Source organism: Rattus norvegicus, chromosome 2, assembly GCF_036323735.1.
Source record: "Rattus norvegicus strain BN/NHsdMcwi chromosome 2, GRCr8, whole genome shotgun sequence".
NCBI classification, from domain to species: Eukaryota; Metazoa; Chordata; class Mammalia; order Rodentia; family Muridae; genus Rattus; species Rattus norvegicus.
Genome location: NC_086020.1, coordinates 227,229,810 through 227,252,014, shown reverse-complemented (window position 1 = coordinate 227,252,014; position 22,205 = coordinate 227,229,810). Strand labels below are relative to the sequence as shown.

Sequence of the window (22,205 nt, the reverse complement as noted above, 5' to 3'; positions counted from 1 at the left end):
ATTTGATTCTCTGGAGTCTAACTTCTTGAGTTCTTTGTATATATTGAATATTAGCCCTCTATCAAATGTAGGATTGGTAAAGATCTTTTCCCAATCTGTTGGTTGCTGTTTTGTCCTAAAGACTTTGCCTTACAGAAGCTTTGCAATTTTATGAGGCCCCATTTATTGATTCTTGATCTTAGAGCATAAGCCATTGGTGTTATGTTCAGGAAATTTGCTCCTGTGCTCATGTGTTTGAGGCTCTTCCCCCTTTTTCTTCTACTAGTTGGAGTGTATCTGGTTTTATATGGAAGCCCTTGGTCCACTTGGACTTGAGCTTTGTACAAGGGGATAAGAATGGATTAATTTTTCCACTGGATGGTTTTAACTCCTGAAGTTAAGGGAAGAAAACAAGATATGAGTTATCTACCTTCTTTCTCTGCCACCCTCCCTCCCCAAACAAAGTGCTTAGGAAAGTAAGTATAATTAATCATCATCATCATCATCATCATCATCATCATCTAATTTGGAAGGACTCCGTAGTGATGTACATAAATTGAGCATGGTGCATTGTGTGGGAAAGTTCAATTCTCTGGCCAGAAGGAAGGCTGTCAGAGAAGACTGGGAGATGATTTTCCTTCCTTTAGGGCTCAACTGCTTGGAGTTTTCCATAACCTTGAACACTCCCAGCTCCAGGGTCTTTCATCATCATCCCCCACTTTATTCACCTATTTTGTGTTTAACCTCTCAAGTTATAAACTGTTCTCACCACAAAAATTTCATAACAAAGACTAAAATGGCACTCTTTATTCATCTATGTCATAAATAATATATTTTAGTCATCAGATCCCAGAAGACTATCAAATGTATGAATGTGTCCCTAAAAGGTGAAATTTGAAGGGGCTGGAGAGATGGCTCAGCCATTAAGAGCACTTGCTGCTCTTGCAGAGGACCTGAGTTCTTTTCCCAGAACCTATGTGGTGGCTCGCAATGGCTTTGATTGTTTATTCCAAGAGATCTGTCTACTCTTCTAGCTTCCTTGGGCCCTGCATACACTTAGTATGCATGCATGCAAGCAAATACTTATATACATGAAATAAAAATGTTCAAGTGAATGTTTGAAAACATAAAATTGAGCATTACAGCCTGTAAGGTACTATCTCTGGAAAGGCTCCTCCTGTTTGGTAATATAAGCTGCACTATGATGCCACACTGTGTCAGAAAACCAAACCTGGGAGACAGCTTTTTGACCATTCAACCTGTATTAATTGATCACCTACTATGTGCCAAGCTTCTGAATACTCTTGAGAGATAACAATGCAGTCGGTACATAAAACTCTGTAGAAGAAGGCAGTAGAAGAAGGCAACAGGTTAGCAACAAACTAGTCACAAAATTATACTGTATTTTTTATATTTGAAATTTTTAAATAATGAAGATTATAAAATGAAACTATTATCTTGTTTCAGATTGAATATCTATGAGATATTATATCATATCTTTGTATTGTAAGTCTTCATATACAATATGTAGATTAAGAAACCTAATATCATTCTTTCATAAGTTCAACCAGATATCTATGGTCAAAATTATAATTATAACCAATATATCTCCTAAAAACTAACACACATAAGAGGCATATGCCCCCAAAAATAGTTTTTTATTTAAAAACTCATATTGTTGCATTCACTTGCTAATATTTTTAATTTTGCCTATAACATTTGCAAATGGGTTTTATTATAATAGACATTATATATAATATATTTTTATCATATTCATTATCCCCTACCTCCTTGCCTCCTCACTGGTTGCCTTCCTCTCGCCAATTGATCCCTTTTCTACTTTTATATCTTTTCTCATCAATTCATCTTTTCACCACAGCCCTGAAAAGTGAGCAGAAAAGAAAAATGGCACTATTCATCAGCATATTTTTATACATTCTCTTTTTAGATTTATTCCCTTTTACTTTATGTGTATGAATGTTGGTTGGCCTGAACATATGCATGTGTACTATTAATGTGTGTGCCTGTTGGATCCCATGGGGCTGGAATTACAAATGTGTTAGCCACTACATGGCTGCTGGTAATTAAAGTCAGGTCCCCTACAAGAGCAATAAGAGCTCTTGACCACTGAGTTCATTTGTCCTTAAATTATAGACAACAGGCATCAAATTCCATGCGTGAGTTTTGCAGACATATTTTTGATAAACTACTAAAACATACTACTATAGAATAGTAGTTCTTTTTACCTTCATAACAATCAAGAAACTGGACTATCGATATAACTCATCTGCCACAGAGAGCCTACAACTAGAAATGTTAAATGCTTATTTTCAAGGTTCTTATCTTTTCCATATACTTGTGCCCTATTATTTTTCCAATTGAAGTGATTTGTTCATGATAGAGATTCACTTATTATTTATGAGTATACAACATGGAATAAAGAAATTGGGCCCAACTCCTAACAAAAAGTATAATCTGACACTTTGGAAGACAAGAAGTAAAATGTAAGATTCCTAGTATGAGTCCAACTTTAGAACGAGTTGGAAAGAGCGGTGGGTGGAGAACAAAGGGAGTTAACAGCTCAGGAAATGGGTTCATAAAAATGAGACAGTTGACACATTTTGCTAAAAATGAAGTGCTGTAAAAGTCTTTCCCACACACTTAATCAGGTTTCACCCAGAGGCTGTCAAGGAAACAGAAGTCATGGAGTCAAAATCCCAAAGCCGTATTATTCATGCAGAAAGAAGCAAGGTACAGTGATTTTAAAGCTGGTGCCAGGCACAGAGGTATTTAACACGTCTTGGGTGAAACTATCCAGAAGAATAAAGTTTAAGATGCTTTGGAAAGCTGTCATAGTGGCCTTTCCCAGAACTACCAAAAGCAATTCCTGAATATTCTTGTAAAAAAAAAATACCCTTTTGTGTGGTTCTATTAGTTGTGCTTTCTCTGAGCATCTAAGATTTTCCACTTAAAATCCCAATGATAATAATTATTATCAGACTCATGTAATCCAAACAAAGGCAAAGAGAAAAGAGTAAACAGTGATATTCATAGTGAAAGACCTTCTTGTTGGCCTAGTAGAGAGCTACAGGTTCTTCTTTAACTTACTAACCACAGAATGCTTCAAATGCTCGTCTGTTTCACAACTGCTACTCAATTATCAGAGCATGTTCTTACAAAGTAGGCAAATGTTTTACTGAATATGGACCCCTAAAGGCTCCAAATATGTGACTGCCTTCTAACCATACAACCAAGCCTTAAGCCAGTGACTGCCCACACTCCCTGGTATGTCCAGACTTCCACTTTGGTGCCATGTTTCTGGATAAGGTTCATGTTCACCCGTGAAAACCAAGAGTCCATCATCATAGCAGGGAAACACTCGTTAGGACAGACAGTGGCAGTATGTCTGGCTGTTCCCTCAAATCACTTTCAGGGAAGTTAGATTTTAGGTGAAATATTCAGTACAAGCAGTAGAAAGGGAGGATGACTTACTAACTAAAGAAATGTCTAGGGGTTGGGGATTTAGCTCAGTGGTAGAGCACTTGCCTAGCAAGCACAAGGCCCTGGGTTTGGTCCCCAGCTCCAAAAAAAAAAAAAGGAAAAAAAAAAGAAATGTCTATACATTGTATGTTTTAAAACACCCCCTTTCAAAGCATTTGGAGTTGATACAAAAATTTATGTCTCAGTTTTCAGATAATAAATACATACCTAAAATCATGTTTGAGGAATAATATTTTGAAACACATACTAAAGTATTTTCTCACACAGTTAGCATTCCTTTTTGTCATAGTATAAAAACATTTTACTAGAGTCAGGGCTTTTTTTCACATTGTTTTCAATGACACTTGAGTGAACTTACTTGAGATGATATAGGAAATTAAAGACAGCAAGAATATTGCATAAAATATAAGCGTAAAGCCAAACTAAATGTTTCCTAAGCAGGGAAAGTGTTGGAAGACCAAATGGAAAAAAGTCAAAACTGGAATGATCTCGGTGCAAGACAAGAGACAAGAGAGGAACCCAGCAGAGAAGAAAAGAAGGAAGAAGTACAGAAGGAGGAGGAGGAGGAGGAAAACCCATACACGTTTGCAGAGACCGAAGACAATGAGTATGACCAGATTCTGGCCAGTAAGAGTATAAAGAAAAGAAGTGGAAATTGGTCTTTCATTGTAAACAGACCACCTGCCCCCACGCCCCGGCCTACTCACATCCCTCTCAAAGAAGAAACAACACCTTACATAGCTCAAGGTAATGTTTTGTTGTTTGTGGATTTTTTCTCAATGTTTAAATTGTATGTACATTGATACTTTGCCTCTGTATGTATGTCTTTGTAATACATGTATACTGGTACCCATGGAGGCCAGGAGAGGGCATCAGATATTCTGAAGCTAGGATTGCAGAGCATTGTAAGCTACTATGAGGGTGTTAGGGATTGAACCTGGATCTTTTGAAAGAGCTGCCAGTAAGTTCAACCACTGAGCCATGTCAAGAGCCCCTGCTTGTCGATGCTTTTGTCCCTTGGTTTATGAAAGACTTGGGGATAGAGGGTAGGGTAGAAAGTGAGGCAATTAGAGATTTAAAATTATAAAGGCTGTGAGCCTATTTTCAAGTCACAAAGAAGCTACTTTGAGGTAATTTTTAATATTTTGTTAATTCTTTATGGGTTTCATGCATGCATACAATATCATAATCACCCTGCTCCTTCAGATCCACCTCTGCCTCACAACTTTCTGTCTTTTTTATTTTTAATAATCTACCTTGTCCAATTTTATGCTGCCTACATACTCATGTGTACAAACTAGAACAATGTTTACTAACAAGGAGCCTATAACCTTGAACAAAACTGACTCACTCCCAGAGGCCACTGTCAATGGCTCCTTCTTGAGGTGTGCGGTCATCAGAGTCCTTCCTCTGTCCATGCTGGAAAGATGTGCTGTTTTTCAGGTCTTACACAGGCAGCCCAGGCTGCTGTGAGATCATGAATACCTCAGTCTTGTTCTGTCCAGAAAATACTTTTTTACTCCAGTTTTCTTGCTGCTCCTATTATCTTCCTGTTCCTTCTCCACCATGGTATCTGGGCCTTGGAGATATGAAGGTGATGTAAATATCCCATTTGTGGGTCAGCACTCCACAGCGACTTAGTCTCTGCATTTTGTCCAGTTGTGAGTTTCTATGTTAACTATACTATCCTCTGTACCAATAAACCTCTCTGATGAAGTCTCAGATCTATACTAATCTGAGTAGAGAAATAAGAACCCACATGGTAGTTTGATATTGTACCCATTTAGCAAAATAGTAGTATGTTCATTCCTGGGACCTGTAATCTCTCTAGCCATATGTTCTTGGTCAGATTTACTCTTGGGAAGTGAACCTTAAATACAAGCAGTTGGTTACCTCTATAACATGTATACCATTATGGTACCCAAGACTATAGCTTGAGATGACCATCATTATTGTAGTTGAAAGGTCGCATAGCTGGGTGAAATTCACTACCTTCCTCTACTATGAAATTAGAAAGCAGATAGTTAGCGTCTTAGTGCAAGTTGGATTTCTCTGTGTTCTATGCCCCAAGAGTGAGCTGTCTTCAGCAATAACAGGTCCTCAGCTCTTATACTGTGCAACTAAGAGCATTTAGCAATAACATGGAGTGTCTCTGGCATATTCCTAGCTAATAACTCATAGTAATATCTCATAATCTGTCAATGGGCTTTTTATTTATAAACTATGATTCTTGGGAGAAGATAATACTCTATTTAGGGTAACAGCAGCTAAAGTTTTCTATTATGTATGTTTCCATATGGCTTTTGCAAGTATTCTTTGTATCAGTTATCCCCCCTATAACCTACCCTTCCATTCTTCTCCCCACTTAAATTCCCTCTCCATTATTCCTACCATTTCTTTTTAAATTTTGGAAATTAATGAATAAAGGAGTGGTGGTGACTGTATAAATGAATTACTCATATATTAAGCTCTCAAAAGAAATGAAAATGTAAAGTAAAAGAGAATGAGTAGAGAAAAATTTTAATTGTGATCATGCTTTCTAAGTCTTCATTAACAAGGTTGGATTTAGATTGATAGTTCTTACTTAATTCTACAAAAGTCAATTAAACTTTTGGATAAAATATTCAGAATAAGCAATGAGGCCTGGGGAGATAACGTCGATGCAAGCATGAGGATCTGAGTGTAAATCGCAGTGAAAAGTCAAGCACAGATGTGCACACCCATACCCCCAGCCTTAGAAGACTGTTCCACATCTTTCCTAGTCCTCACACTCAAGTGCATCTATAAAGGAAAATGTCCATCATTTCCCAGAAAGTCATCCATTCTATCCATTCATGAGAAGGACATCAATTTACTCTGTCCTTGGTTCTGGCCAGAACACAGAGTGGCAGCAGGATGTAGTACCTGTAGTGTAAAATAGCCAAAGAGGAATCTGTAAAGTATAGAATAAAAGAAGAAAGCAGAATAAAGAATGTAAGTATGTCATTTCGGAGACTAAGCAAAGAAAAAGGCAGAGGGATGGAGGAAACCATTGCAGAAATACCTTTGTTCAGGATCTGAGCAGAGAATGGCTTTGGTACACTAATTCTAACATGGGAAAGGGTTCTATGCATTTCTTGGGTTCTAGTAGAATCAGACATTAGGGAAACTAGATAATGAAGTACAGTGTCTGTGGCCAACTGAGATATGTGGGCTTCATATGACACTCAGGATAGCAATAGAGGCAACTTCACGTGCGAGCCCTGTGTGGTTTACATTGCCAACCTCATTCCAGAGATAAGTGGACTGATGCTAAGAGTTTCAGTGTGCTGCGGAAATGATGACACTAGAAAGCCGCATCCGCAGCATTCCTGTCATTTTTTCTCCCCACACCTGTGAAGGGTGAGCCCTGAGCTCCTTCTGCCTCACTTTCATACGTTCATATTTCTTTTCCCCCTCTAACCTTAACAGTGGAAGAGATCAGCCTCCTCTGAATAGTCCTTCCCATCATGAGATCCTTGTTGAATGCAGAATTCATAAACCAAGAGAATTTGATAAATATTAGCTGATGAACGAACAGATGGTGGAAGAGGCAGGGTCTCCATCCACGTGACGACGGAATGGAAGACAGTACAAAGATTATGTCAGCATCTTGAATTTCTCCTGCTCCAAAACAGCCAATGTTTGCAGCACTACTGATTTTCAGGGCAGAGCACAGACAAAACAGAACAAAGCTCCAAGACATCCGCAGACAGCTCTACCTGCTGCAGAGCTCATATGGAAGCATAGCTGTGCCCTGCCTGTAGCCTTTCACCATTTTCCACCCCCAGAAATGTAACTTAATTCAAAGCTGAACATGCGTCCATCCATTTTCTCAGGAGACATTTCCCTGTTCTGACTGTTGTGCGAAACACACCCTAAGATTAGGAATTGCAACAAAAATTTATTCATTCTCTAAAAACTCTTTTCTTATGTGGTCTCCCTGTTTACTGGATCCACATCCATCTGTTTAATCAGGAGACATGTTCCTGATTCAGATTATTGTGTGAAATACAGCCTAAGATTAAGAACTGCAGCAAGAATTGTTCATTTTTTAAAAAGCATCTTTTTCGTATATGATCTCCCTGTTCTCAGAGCTCATGCTCTTTACACTTTACTCTTCCTCTTATATGGGACAAGGTTGTGCTTATGGGCATCAAAAATATAGAGATTTCTATAGATTTATATCTTTTAGTGACCAAATTCTTTATTTAAAGCAAATAAAGGAAAGAAAGTGATAATCAGTATGGCATAGATGGACAGGTAGTTCAACTCCATCCTAGATCATGCAGAAATGTAAAACTCCTACTAGGGAGAGTTTTTCCCATCAAGGAACCATTTTTCATTCTCCTGTCATACAGTTCATAGAACAAAGATAGGGCTGCATCCATGTGGCTGACTTGGGGCAGAATACAATTCCCCCTTCAGTTTGCAGTTGCTCTGGGGGTATCATTGGCATTTTTTTCAGTGCAAGAAAGTTGCATATGACCTTCTTGAGGGAGTCTCTGCTGAGAAGAGCCTAAAATGTCAAGTATGATTCCTTTGCCTTCAGAGAATTTCCACTTACAGTTCACTTGTACTTGGAACTGATTACATACAGTGAATGGGGTGGGGCTCTTATAAAACCTGAAGAAAATTAATCCCTATGATTGTAAGAGTGGCATAGTAGAATGGCTTCTGTCTCCATTAGTAAAGAAATATATTCAAGTTGGTTAAAGTAGGTCCTAGAGCCAAGGCCTTGCATCCCAGTGTCTGCCTATGTGACGTCATCCAAACCAGTTATCTTCAGCATACCATATGCATGTTACAGGTCCTGTCAGAAGAGAGTGACATAGTCATCCTTCAGTTCGTCAGGTTAGGGTTCCTGCCTTTCCAGGGGAAGTTCTTTATCTTTCTGGAACTGGTCCGGTTCCACAAAGGAGCTATCATTATGACTGAGTATGTACTGTTCATTGAACAGAAGCAATATGGCTGTTTAATGAATTGTTGTCCTTGTCCTCAGAGAAGACCTGTTAGAGCACCTATCCAAGGATGAATCTTATTGGTTTTGAGGATTCAGTTCCATGCTCCTGTAAAGTGGAAATGAGGCCAAATTCGCTTTGGCGTGAATTGACAGATTTGCACACGTGAGCAAACGATGGGCGTGTCGTCAGACACCTTTTTTTTTTCAATTGCACGATTTACCCTTAATATGTCATGTTGAATGTGGGGAAAGACCTAATAGTTTTTTTTGTAAGTCTAATAGTTTTAAAGGCTTCCAATGGCTTCTTGACGACTCAAGTCATTTCCCTTTGAAATAAGAATAAAAGATTTTGGTTATTACTCAATTAGTATTTACTCTCTCATAACATTTTCTAACTGACTAGAAATGACCAAATTCCAGCCAACCTCCAGCTGGGTAAGGAGCAAATGTTCCTTATATGTTGCTCGCCTGAAGGAGGCTCTGCCTACCCTGGGATGCGTGGAGCCTTAGCTGATACAAACTCATTGTAATGGCCTTAAGCTGCCAGTCCCATAAAACAACCTCTCTTCTTCCAGAATGTACTCACTTCCTACATAGGACACATTTCTAAAATAGATATAGTCTTGTTTGTATAAACTGAATATTCAAAGAAAAAGTTTGCTTTCTACCCCTCCTCCCCCTAAACTAAGTTGCTTACAATTAGAGGAAATAACGGATTGTGAGACTTCCTGTGTGGAAAGAGGATTTTCAGAGTAACTTACTGATAAAGCCCACATTTCTGTTATGAATTGGAAAGAAAATGAATGTTTTTCTCCTTAGGAAGCTAAGCATCTGTGAATATCACCCTTGCCTTTCATTTCCATGTCATTTACCTCCAAGTCATTATGTGCTTTCCACTCTTCTGTCACTGCCAATCTATAAAGGAGAATGTTCTATCATTACTGACTGTGCATGTGTGCATATGTCCATGTGTGCTGGCTGGTGAGTAGACACACATATTCCCTAGACACCGAAGCATAGTTTCCATTTGCCTAAGTCTGTATGCCAGGCAAAAAAGATCCTCAAATTACATGGCAGATATGACTATATCTGCATTCTTGACCTGTGTTTGATAAACATTCCCGATAACGAGATGGAACTAATGTCAGAATGTCAGTACGATGAAATAAGTTTCAAACTACCAAAGTGTTTGTACTTTCTCTCCCCCCCTCTTTCTCTCTCTCTCTGTGTGTGTGTGTGTGTGTGTGTGTGTGTGTGTGTGTGTGTGTGTGTACTTTCTTATAAAGGTTACATATCTTCCCTAAGCTCAGATGAGCCATTGGGACCACCTATAGGGTGATAGCATTTTCCTCCTGCAGAAAAGGGTTGTTGCTTTCGCTTTCTTTTTTCCCCTTTCTGCCTTTGGTGGTTAGCTCTCATACAGCACATAGTGGGGAGACAGATGAGAAAAACGAGACTACAAGGACTGAGTGTTGACTCTTGTCCTTCCTGACTATGTCACCTCTGTCCTATCTCATCAGTGGTCACTAGTAGTGTGCTTGACCTCTATCTAAATGAACACAGCAAAGTGTAGGAAGGTTTGGGAACTGATAGATCTGTGCACCCCAGGACCTTGTTTGTAGAGTGCTGGGCTAGTAGTTTGCAATCTAATGAATAATAAAGAAGTCCCATCTAAGAGCCCATCACTTGCAAACTCAGGACACAGTATAGAATATATGTTTTCACTTCTCACACTGATGGGCACAGAGTATTATGGGGTTTGTGCCTTCTATTTGGAATCCTCATGAATGACATTTGCTATGCCCTGGAGTTTTACCAGCTTGCCACACAGACAACAATGCTGACGGTGCTTTGTCTGTTTTTCCGGGAAGAGGCACTCTCCATGACTTCTTTTGCTCTGAGGGGACAATAAACGAGGGTGGCATGAGTAGTGTTCCTGCAGAACAGCCTGGAAAGACAAACTGTGCAAGTGAACTTGTTCCATTCACTCTCTCCTCCTCTGCTACTTCTGCTTTGCCTAACATTTTTGAATATTTAATACTATGCTAATTTTTCCATTCCATGTCATTTCTATTCTGGGGAAACTTTTACAGATACCATTTCTCCAATATTTAACACAAATGAGGGTGTCATTTGGACACTTGTAATGTTTAAGATTATTTTAAACCCCAAAGCTTGTTTGTTGGGGTTTTATCCCTCTATTGGTTTCTTGTGTTTAAAGGTAAGGACAAGGTATGTACTGTGTTCATAATTTTCCTTTTCAAATTCTAACCATAGGTAGCAAGAGAAACAAGATTACTCTGGGTAAAGGTTATCCAAATTGACATGTCAGAAGTTGCACTGGTCCATTCCTTGAACACTGACTGGGTAAAATGCATTTGGAATGATGCTTACCAAGAATTCAGCATATAGGGTCACCATTGTCAGTACCGTTCTAAGAACCGTTCTGCTCTGTGACTTAACTTTCTCTTTTTCCTATTAGTCCGAGCCTTCTGATCACAAATAATAGGTCTTTCCTCATAGCTCTGTTGTGTTTGAAAATGCCTCTAAACTTCAAATCACTGAGAAGACCATTGGCTGAGTCTAAATCTCTATAAGGATGTAAAACCTATCAGTAAGCTCAGGGGGAAGGAAGGGCTCATGGGTGCAGTGCAGGTGAGGCACGGAACTCTCTGTCAGATTAAACATTAATGGGACTTAGCACTGCAACCTACTTCCTCCCTCCACCCACAGCTCTGTTGTCTCCTCACACATCAACCATCCCAGCAGTTGGCCTGCTCTTGACTCCAGATTGACCCTGGTTCAACTCTAGAGAAATACCACTAATGCACAGTACCCGAAGGTCAGGGTCAGCGGGTCAGCATTAACTTTTCATCTCATGGGCCAAACATTTGCTGCCAGCAGAAAGTATTCAAAAAAAAAAAAAAAGGATCCAGGGTAAAGGGTAAATGGGTAAATTGGATTTAAAGTGAACTTCACACCAAAGAAGCTGGGAGGAGAAGTCTGCTTGCAAACGCTCTGCAGCTTCAAACCTCAGCAGAATCCATGAACGCTTAAATAACCCGCTGTTTAATTGGACAAATTACTGTTTGCATTCGCCTTTGAGTTCAAGTCGCTTTCCCCATTAGTGATGCCAAACTTCAGTGTTCCAGTCTTAGGCACTTCTCCATTTCATCTTAACAGTATCAGCAAAAACACGGGCTGCCTGTCATCACTCTATGCCATGGCAACTAGAACTAGCTGAAGAAAAGAGCAGATAGGACTTCCAGGGGAAATCTACTATTCTAAAGAACACTCACATCCCAGATACCCACATTGTACTTTATTAAGGAAAAACACAACAAACCCAGAATGTGCAAAGAAAACCGATTTTCAACCAGAGATGTTACTTTAGAGTGTATAAGTTTTCTCAAATGCCTCATATTTGACATTATATTCATGTCTCCTGAGGACCTGGGGAGGAATAATCTTTCTCTTGACATCATCTCAGACATTAAGTGTTTAATAAATGTCGATTTGATTCGGGACATTTGTTTTTAAAAAGTTAAAAGTATGTATTCTCGATTAATCCCATATATGACCTTGATATTAGAGTGGTTTAAGTCAGAGCAGAACCACGGCAGAACTCCCTGATCATCATGGACCTGTTTCTCCAGGTAACGGCGGCCATGTGCCAGGCAGCTGTCTCCTTGCCCCCGAGGGCCTCCGTTCATTTTATAGGAAGATCCTGCTGAGATGCCAGGAACAAGAGTGAGGCCATGCTCCTGTTGCTCCTCCCAGCCTCCTCCCCAAACTTTAAAAGGGAACAGTTACTAAGTAGGGTAGAAGCAAGAGACTGAAGGCCAAAGCTTAAGGGTCTAAATCATTTCTCTGCTAACAACTCTGGGATCATTTCAAAATTCACTTAGCCCTTTTACAAGCTGGTTACTTCCTTGTCTATAAACATATGAGGCTGGACTAAATCTCCCAGGCCTCTTGGAGTTCCCAAACCCCATAATTCAGACTGCCCATAAAAAAATAAATGTAACTCCGGATGCTCATTTTCCAAAAAGTAGAGTAGTAAAGGAATCTGGCCTGTTTCATTAACAAATGCTCGAAAGTATCCAGAACTTTGTGGGTGCTTAATAAATATTAAACACTGAGTTTTACCTTTCATCTGCAAAACAGGGTGAGTAATGCTGACTTAATTCCCAGAATTTCATGTGCGAAATAATAAATGAGAACAAAGCACTTTTCAGATAATGAAGTAATTCAAGCAAGCTGCTTTCATAGGTCTGAGGTCAGGGTAGATGACGCAAGAATAGAGTGCCTCTTTTATTATCTGTGGAACACAACAGGCTTCTCTTTGGTTTAAGAAGAAACAATTATGCTTGCTGATCAACCCCGAGCCTGAAGGAGTAGTCCCGATGCGAGCGGAACCACCACGTGGGTTTTAGCATATATCACTTCGAACAAAATGGATCTTTCGTCTTTATCTGATATCAAGAAGGAATCGGCTTGGTTTTACCAGCTCAGGAAAGCTGGTAACGTCAACATTGACAGACTCTGTCCAAAGAAAACGCTTTCCAAAATTGCTGATAAGCTGCACAGATGAGAAAATTACAGATTTAATAGTCCTTACACTCAAAATTGAATACAGTTCGGATATTGTTACAAAGGAAATCCTTACACTGGGAAATAAATATAAATCATATACTGTTATTAAGGAAAATGATACATTGCACTCGGTCTTCATGGAGGTTCCCACGGTGTGTTTTATCTTCTTAAATGCCTTTGTCTAATAAACTTTATGTACTATGCTTTTTACAGTGTTCCAACAAAAGGCAGCCAGAAGACAATCTGATGGTGGTGATAAGTGCTACAGTCTCCCTAAGAAACCAGGTATCGATGCTAACTTCAGTCTACTTACCCGCCTAAGTCAGATTTCAAGAAATCATGGAACTCTGCAGAAAGCCTCTTAGGTCAGATACAAACGACTGAGTTTGATCGATCTTACTTTGCAGTTTGTATCTTACCCCAAAACAACCACGCACAATAAAAACAATTATTTTCATCAGCAGAGGCAGGGAAAGCCCCTCATCGTCTTGCCTGTGGTGATGTTGTTATCAGGGCACCAGGAAGGACAAATAAGGCAAAGTCCATTGCTTGCATCCGAGGTCCCCTTTAGAGATCTGTAAAGTGGCAAGTACAAGACTAGCTTGGGTGTTTCTATAGTGAGCTGTGGATATCAGTGAAAGGTGGGACCATTTTCCTAGTATGTTCTTGCCTTCAGTATTCAATGCAACACCTTGCAAACAATCATTTATCGTGCAGGGTAGAACTTAAGGCCACTATAGTCCCACAAACATCTCAAATGAGTGGGACAGTTTTTACTTCTAGTGTTCACTTGGACTTTTGTCCTTTCCAAGGAGAGACTCTACAGCCTAATTAGACCCAGTAGCCTAATATGTACTAACTGTAACCTACTGGCAGGCAGTTTAGTACAATGCTTTTTGCAACAGTCAGGACTAAATAAATATAAAATATAAAAACCAGAAAAGTCAGTTGACACAGGGCTTATGGTAACCTATGAGCAGATGCATAACTGCAGTCCTAAATCATGTCACCTTAAGAAAGACACATTGAACTAAAGAAGGCACAGAAGCTTCTCTCTCTCTCTCTCTCTCTCTCTCTCTCTCTCTCTCTCTCTCTCCCTCCACCCCTCCCTCCCTCTCTCTCTCTCTTTCTCTCTCTCTATCTCTCTCTCTCTCATACACACACACACACACACACACACACACACACACACACACACACACACACATGCTCGCTCTCCTTTTGCGCCATTTTGAAGAGGCTAGGCACAGGCTGTCCCCACTTCTGACACTCGCTGAACAATATTCTGCACAGAAACTCAATGGACCTGCTCTTGGGATCCTATGAGTTGTTGTTCAAAGAAGGCTGTATTGTCAGTGATTATCACTCAGCACTTCAGTAGCTTTCCTCACTGCAGCTAAGTTGTACTTAGAAGGTACTCATGATTAGTGGCATGGCACTTGGACACAATACACGAGGAAGCTGAACCTTGACTCTTCCATGAATTACTGAGGTACACGGCTGCAAGTCTATATGCAAAATAGCCACTGTCTTTAAATGGCAATTATCCATGTTTAACATTAACCCTGTGCTTTATCCATGCCATGGTTTAGATGTTAGGGGTTCCCTATGCTTTAACACTGTAGCTTTTTGTGCAGAGGCTACAGAACAGAGTGAGCCCTGGCTGGTGGAAGTGAGTCACATGAGTGAACCTTGAGGTTTGTAACAAGCCCTATATTTGATACAAACTCTCCCTACTTCTTGGTTTTCTGAGATGAAGCAAACTCCCATAGCCCCAAACCCATCTGCTTCGGCATCTGAGCTTTTCTCACTATGGGGGTCCTACCCTCCCAAACTATGAGCAAACGATGAATACTTTCTCCCTTAACTTACTTCTGTTGGGCACTTTGAACAAGAAAGGTAATTAACACCAAAAGTTGGTGGTGTAAGTAGAGGGTAGCGCTAATAAACCTGACCATATAGTTCATTAGAACAAGAAGTGTGGAGGAGTTTACAGCTGAAATTCGGAGAAGCCCTGGAGTGCTAGAGAGGGAGATTAATGAGCCTTTCTGGTGGGAGTATGGCAGATCATAATGTTGATAGAAATACAGACAGAAAGACCAGGCTCACAAGGTTTTAAGCAGGAGCAAATAATGGAACAAAGTGCCACTGATGAAACATTCTGGCAAAGCAGCTATTCATGTCCTGAAGACGTCAGTAAGCCAGAATTGAAAAACAATGAACTAAGTTGCTTGGCAGATGAATTTAAGGCAGCGAAGTATACATCTTTACTCACTGCCTTTAGCTGGGTTTACAGTAACAGGGCAGAAAGGTTTATAGAAATCCCTAGCATAAATAGTGGGTGTCAACTCTGTACTAATACAGTAGAAGCAACACCTTAATGTAAGACCCCAGCCGTCAAAGGCTTCAGAGTTTGAAACTGAAACCTAATTTTAAAAATACTCATTTTGAAGGAGAACATCTGGAGGGAGAAAAAAGGAGATCCTGAATAGGGCATGTCTCTAAAGGAATTCCCTTGAAAATATCCACCTAGGAAAATTCAATCACACATGCACTTCGCAACTATCGTCATGATCCAAGTGGGCCAGGCAATAGCTCGACCTAGAAGCAAAACTCAGTATTGTCATCTACATAGAGCTGTTGGTGTGGCAGGCAGCCAGGTTGTAAGAGTTAGAGTCATAGAAATTTGTATTGAAGTTTCAGAAAGGCACTGAAGTTAGGCAATGTGTAGCAGAATCAGAGTCCCTTCATAGAGCCCCTGTGTGTGACAACATGAAGGTGAAGTCTAGGTTGAGATGGAGAACCAAGGGTGTTGGATGTACAGAAAGTATAGAACATCTTCCAAAAAGAACCTGTAGCCAACGAAGGATCTATCCCAAGAGAGAGGCCATGTATGCTAAGAGCAGTCATCAATAGGAACGAGTCACAGCAAGCTCCCCGTGGAGCTCTTTGTGGAGATGGGTAGTGATTTTCCTACTGGGTTTCAGTATTGACCTAAACTTTCCCTGTTGTCTTCCCTGTCCTCCTTTTAAAATCAAGTGCCATTGTATGTCAGACATAAGCAACCTTCCTTTTGACTTTTACAAATGCTCATAGCTGAACTTGCCTCGAGTCTCAGAAGAGACTCAGGACTTTTGAACAATACTGATACAACTTTTGAAGTTGAATCCATTGCAATCTGCATAATGCAATAGTGACAAGCCTCTTGGGGACTAGGACAGAATCCATATTAGGGGTTGGGTATAGAATGTTCCCCTGAAGGTCCCTAAACTGAGGAAATTATAGAAGCTTTTAAAAGACACAGTGTGGATGGTACAGGAAAGTCTGTATGGTCTTTGACAGTTCAACACAGCCCCACTCCCAGGTAAGTGTTCTCTGCTTTGTGGTTATAATCCAATTCTGTTAGCACTGAAGGTGAGATTTTGAAATTTCAGGATTTGTCCTCTTTCACAGAAGATCAAAGATAGTAAAAATTTGGGGAAAGTCTGTTCTCAGAAGCTGAATATCTGTCCCACAGAAAGCCATTTAAGAAGAGCTGAGAGTTTCCAATAAGCCTAGAAGGATTGATTAATATTCCTCGATGTATGTCGAAAAAATAATTTTCACCTGTGTTGGGATAAAAGGCTAGAGAGAGTGGTGAAAGGAAACAAGTCATATAATGAACCTTATCAATAATGCCATGTTTTATTGATTGTGTACACCTACCTAGTTATAGACTCTTGACTAATTTGCTCCATAAAAGTCAATTTTCATTAAACATATCTTAGAGGCCTCTGGGGACTGAAAAAATGTCACATGTTATTTGATGTCTTTTTATTTTGATTCTTAAATCCAACGTATTTGTAGCATTTTAAATTAGTCACAGTAGGATATTTCTTTACTCTTAGACATTAAGAATTTACCAGAAAAGAACAAAATACTGTGCTATTTCTAAAAGTAAGGGAGCATTAGAACTTAAAAACAATTTTTTTTCAGAATCTCCTTGATGGCTATAACCTTCAGGAAAGTTAGTTTTCAGCATGAGGAAAAATAATAATAATTAATAATAATATAAGGATCTTTATGAAAGTATTGAGCATTTACATGGCTTTTATGTCAGGCAGGATGTTCTTGACTGTAACAAAAAAACCTGAGCAGCCAACCTGAGAGCAGGCTTTCTTCTGGCTCATGGTTTCAGAGGTCTCATTTCTTCATGTGCCAAGGGTGGCATAGCAGAGTAGTTTATGTCATGGCTGCCAGGAAGCAGAGAGAGTGGCCTGCTCCCTGCTGCCTCTGGAGTTTCTGTACTTTGTAAAGTTGGAATCCCCTCCCAAAATAGCACCATCACCTGGGAGCAAGCAAACAAGGCATGAGCCTGGGAGGGACATTTGGCATTAAATTGTCCGCCGTGCTTCTTGAAGCTGTTTTGGTATTATGGTCATCCAGATCCTGGAAAAACACTGCTTCTGACAGGTTCCAGGGTGTTTGTCAACTCTCCTGGGACTCCATTACGTAGTAAGAATGAGAGTAGACACTTCGCCAGGGCTGATGCCTTTGGAGAGAAGGGGGGGCTGGTGTTTGTGAAATGTTCATGAGTTAAGAGTTTCTAAGGGACCTAGACAGGTTACCTGAAAAGGGGTTAAATAATGTATTTCTCCTACTGTGTCCTGGAAGAAAAAGGACTCAGAAGAGCCAATTATTTCCCCCACGGAAACTGAAAGCACTTCAGAATCTCTTAAGTTCAAAACTGCCAAGGGGTTGCCAGGAAGTGACATTATTGCTGAGCCAAGGAATTTTCCTGAGGAACAGGAAAAAAAATTAATTGGCACCATTTCTGTGGGAACTCAAAGGAATTCTTTGACTAGAATTTTACATCTTGAAGAGGAGAAAGTGCTAAGGACTGGGGATCGCAGATAAATTTTTTTCACCAAAATTCAGTTTTAAAGTCAAGATTCCCAAGTTGGTTGTGAAATCAGAAAATGCCGAAGAATGACGTCACAGATATAGTAATGCTCTTCTGTTCTGCTCCATTTCTGAACCCTGAGCCAGGAAGAAGCCAAAGGCATGTTCATTGCCACAAACCAGGGGAATAGAGCCTGTCAGCATATTTGAAGTGAGCCAGGGTTCTGGAATCAGAGATCTCTGAAGGCTGATGAATTCATAAAATTCTCACTGAGGGAAGAGCTTCTGCACCATTTGGGTGTTTGCTAAATATCAAGCATCCTATAAAATAGGTTGGCAGTTATCAGGCCATTAGACCATGATCTAGACATCATCAGAACTCACGAGAAGTTCATGAAGAACCTTCCTCAAGGACATGAACTTTACAAAACTATATTATATTCTCAGCTTCCAGATTGCCCATGGTTCCTGTGTTGTTTCTCTTGGGCTTTTTCTACCAAGACCAACTCCACTTTACTCACTCTCCCCACGGTCCTCTTTGACTGCAAGGAAGAAACACAGCACCCAAAGAACTAAAACATTACCAAACAGCCTCCCTGGTCATGGCGCTCACCCATCATCTGTTCATCTCAATTAAAGGCTCAAATGAAGGATTTCCGGTTGCTGTTACTCAGGGCAAACCATAATTTACAGGGATATGCCCATTCTAATCAAATATCTACAACAAGCACCCCCAGATCTAGATGAAGCATAAGATTTATTTATAGAACTTCCAAATTTTGTTTGCCATTCACAGCCTGTATGTAAATGTAGAAGTTCTATGTAAATTTTCCATAGATAACTTTACATTATTATTCATTATAGGTGGATTTCTTATGTTTGGAATACATTTCCCTTAAGTCAAAATTCTTTCTAAAGTATAAAATAAAAACATATCAAGAATCATTTTATCATTACTAAAGATCTGAAAGAACATATTTGTTTGTGATAATGACAGCTATTTTGGTATATTGAATAACCACTCACTAAAACTTTGCTTTGTAAATTAGTGTTTGGCCCCCTTGGGCTTATAAATTTGTTATAACCCCTGGCAAAGTCTGCCCAATGCTTCAGTCCAAACTATAGAATTTCTATAGGCTTGTCTTTTGACAGGGTTTGCACGCCCATGGGAAAGGTTTAGTCAGGGAGCACAGTGTTGTGTTCTCAGAGTACACAGTGCTGGTCAGTTTGATAAATGTTAAATAATAAAATTGTCTCTAAGCAGGAGACCTGGAGAAACGTGGAAGGTTTTAATCTTATGTGGGGGAAAGCGATTTCTTAGCCCTGTGGTATTTCAGTCAGGCTGTGCTTGCCAATTCTGGAAATATTAAATAGAAAAGAGGGAAAATTGTCAAAATGTGATCATTTGTACTCCATAAAAGAATAATGGCTTCAGCTGCTTTTTCCAGTATAACTTATATTTCCATTCGTCATATTGCTCACAAAGGGTATTTTTTGTTAAAGTTATACCTGAAATTTTTTTGTATGCTTTCTCATTTCTTTCCTTAAAATGGGACTGTGCTAACATGCACCATGTAACTTCTGCCAGAAATGAAGGCAAAACCCAAGAGATACAAACTTTCTAATAATAAAGACAGAAATTTAAAAAAAAAAATGAGTTTGGAAGAAGCTAGGGCTAGTCCCAATTTTTTTTAAGGTGACTGATTAGACCAATGTCAACAGTATACCCCTGCAGTCTATGAAATGAGGCTTCCATGTTCCCACAGAGAAGGAAGCCATCCAATCCCTCCTTCACTATGAAACCCCACCCCAGTTTATTCCTCTTTTCAAAGGCTTCTTCTCCTCTTCAACTTTTATGTCTACACATAGAGAAAGTGACCTCCAGTAGACAGTGAGGAAGTGTGAGAATGTGGTTTCTTTGATAGTTCCGTGGAGCTCTCCGGTAAGCTACATGATGGGGAGAAGGGATAAGCAAGTATCCCACAGGTCCCATGTGCCCAGGCAGGAATGTAGGCCCAGCAAATCTTGTCCCTTTCTACATGGAAAAGTTGCTATTCCTGAGGTCCTAATTTCTATGCTGCTTCTATCAAAACCCACTGCATTCCTAGGCCTGACAATAAAGTATGACCTGAACAAGACATAGAACCAAAGGACAGAAAAACACTAAGTCTCTTGGTGAACAATGAGAGATGTTTTACACACCTGCAATCCTGGCAATTGGAAGACCAAGGCAGGTGAATGGGTTCAGGATCAACCTGGATAGCATAGCCAAGTTCCAGCCTGTGCTACACGGGGACACCATGTCTCACAGAACAACAACCTGACAAGGCAGAGGAGGAGGCAGAGGAAAGAGAAAATAAGAATCAGTAAGAATAGAGAAGAGAAAGGGGAGGTGTGTCAGAAATGGAGAAGTCATACGCAGATTGAATAGATAGCAACAACAGAGTCCTGGATTAAGTTGAGATGGAAACAAAATGGATTAACAGCATTTTAAGGGAAGGACAGACAGAGAGTAATCATGACTTTAAAGAAAGGAGAGGGTTGTGGATTTAGCTCAGTGGTAGAGCGCTTGCCTAGCAAGCGCAAGGCCCTGGGTTCAGTCCCCAGCTCCAGAAAAAAAAAAAAGAAAGAAAGAAAAAAGAAAAAAAGGCATTGTGTGATGAGAACAAATTATAAAACATTAAAAAGCTGGTATTTCAATAGAAAGCCAAACTCTGTGTTGCTCACAACAAAGGGACTGAACCTGAAAACTCCATTGTTTAGTAGAGAATGTACTAAGAAAGTTTTTTTTTTTTTCACAATAGAAACTAAGAAGAAAACATGAAAAAGAAAGATCTGACCTGTGTATGATGGGTGTTTTCTAGGTAGGCTAAAATGCATAACCACTGACTTACATGATGTGGCAGGAAGGAGACTCAAATGGCTTGTACTGCTGTGATTTAGGGAAAGCATCTAGCTTTAGACACATCACAGCAAATCTTTTAACTATGAAGATAAAGAGTAGCCCCGGGATATTTGAGAAAGATTTTACATAGATCTTTTTATAATGCTTTGTAAAGGAAAAACAAAACAAGACAGACATGACAGAGGGATGGAGTGCCACCAGACTGGATAATGTACAAAATTTCCAAGGATCATTTAAAAAAGAAAGATTATACACAATCTGCACCAGGTCCTCTGCATATACATTGTACCTTTCAACTTAGTATTTTTATGGGACTTCTGAGTGCATGAACGAGTGTGTTTGATTCTTAGGCCTACTCTTGGGGCTCTTTTCTTTCCGTTGGGTTGTCTTGTCCAACTTTGAAGTGATGATTTCTCTTTTATTTTGTCATGTTTGGTTGTGATCTTCTGTTCACAACCTGTGCTTTTCTAATGAGACACAGAAAGGAAGTAGAACCACAGGGCTGGGGAGATGGAGAGGGACTGGGAGGAGTACAGGGGGGAACTGTAATTAAGATACATGGTATGAGAAAAGAATCAGTCTTCACTAAATGGGGAAAATCAAAATAAGTTTTAAAAGTTAGAAATCTCAGTACTAGAAATTGGATACAATGGAATACGACTTGGGGAGGGAACTGCAAGTTAAGTAACTTGTATTTAGTTAGGTGTTCAGCTCATAAGAAATACAAAACATTTTTATATTTTCGCTTGTCTAAGATTTTAGAAAAGATAGCAATTCAATGTTACTATGAAATCATTGCCTCAAATATATTCTATATGAATAATTAGTTAAACTGAAGAGCTTTAAAATAGATTTTAGTATCAAAAAATTGATAACAGATAGTGAATCTATTAAATCTATAAAACACTTGAGTCTGAGCATGAGAACCAGTTCAGTATGATCACACCTATAATCCCAGAGCTGAGAAATTAGAGGCAAGTGGACCTCTTAAGCTCAATGGTGAGTGACTAGCCAATCCTGGAAGTTCAAGGTTTAGAGAGAGACAAACCTACAGTGGAGAGCAATCAAGAAAGACATCAGACATCTTTTGTATATTTTATTAGGGTTTTTTTTTGAGAATTTCATACATGTTTTGATCATATTCACCCTCCCTCTCCCAACTCATCCCATATAGAACCTGTACTTCCATACTCACCTGACTTTGTATCATTTTCCCCCCATTTCCCAGAAAAATTTGTGCTACCCAAATATTCTTGAGCGTGTGGCTTTCCACTGGAACCTGGTTGACTTCTAGGGCTTTACTGTTACAGAGAGCTAGCACCACCTCCCTGGTGAAGCTTGGTCTGCTTGGGCTTGCACAGG

At 39.7% G+C, this 22,205-nt stretch overlaps 1 protein-coding gene across 5 annotated transcripts in view; it reads left to right on the top strand.

The window, feature by feature from the left end:
* The window catches only part of Bank1 (B-cell scaffold protein with ankyrin repeats 1), a 270,011-nt gene that overhangs the window by 221,994 nt on the left and 25,812 nt on the right, over positions 1–22,205 (top strand). For 3 of the 5 annotated variants that reach the window (XM_039102804.2, XM_039102806.2, XM_039102807.2), the window contains exons 10-11: positions 3,919–4,227; positions 13,271–13,342. In XM_039102804.2, the coding sequence (XP_038958732.1) occupies positions 3,919–4,227; positions 13,271–13,342 (381 nt within the window). The remainder of the gene's footprint in view (positions 1–3,918; positions 4,228–13,270; positions 13,343–22,205) is intronic. The other 2 variants (XM_017591004.3, NM_001047918.2) reach the window with 1 other exon arrangement.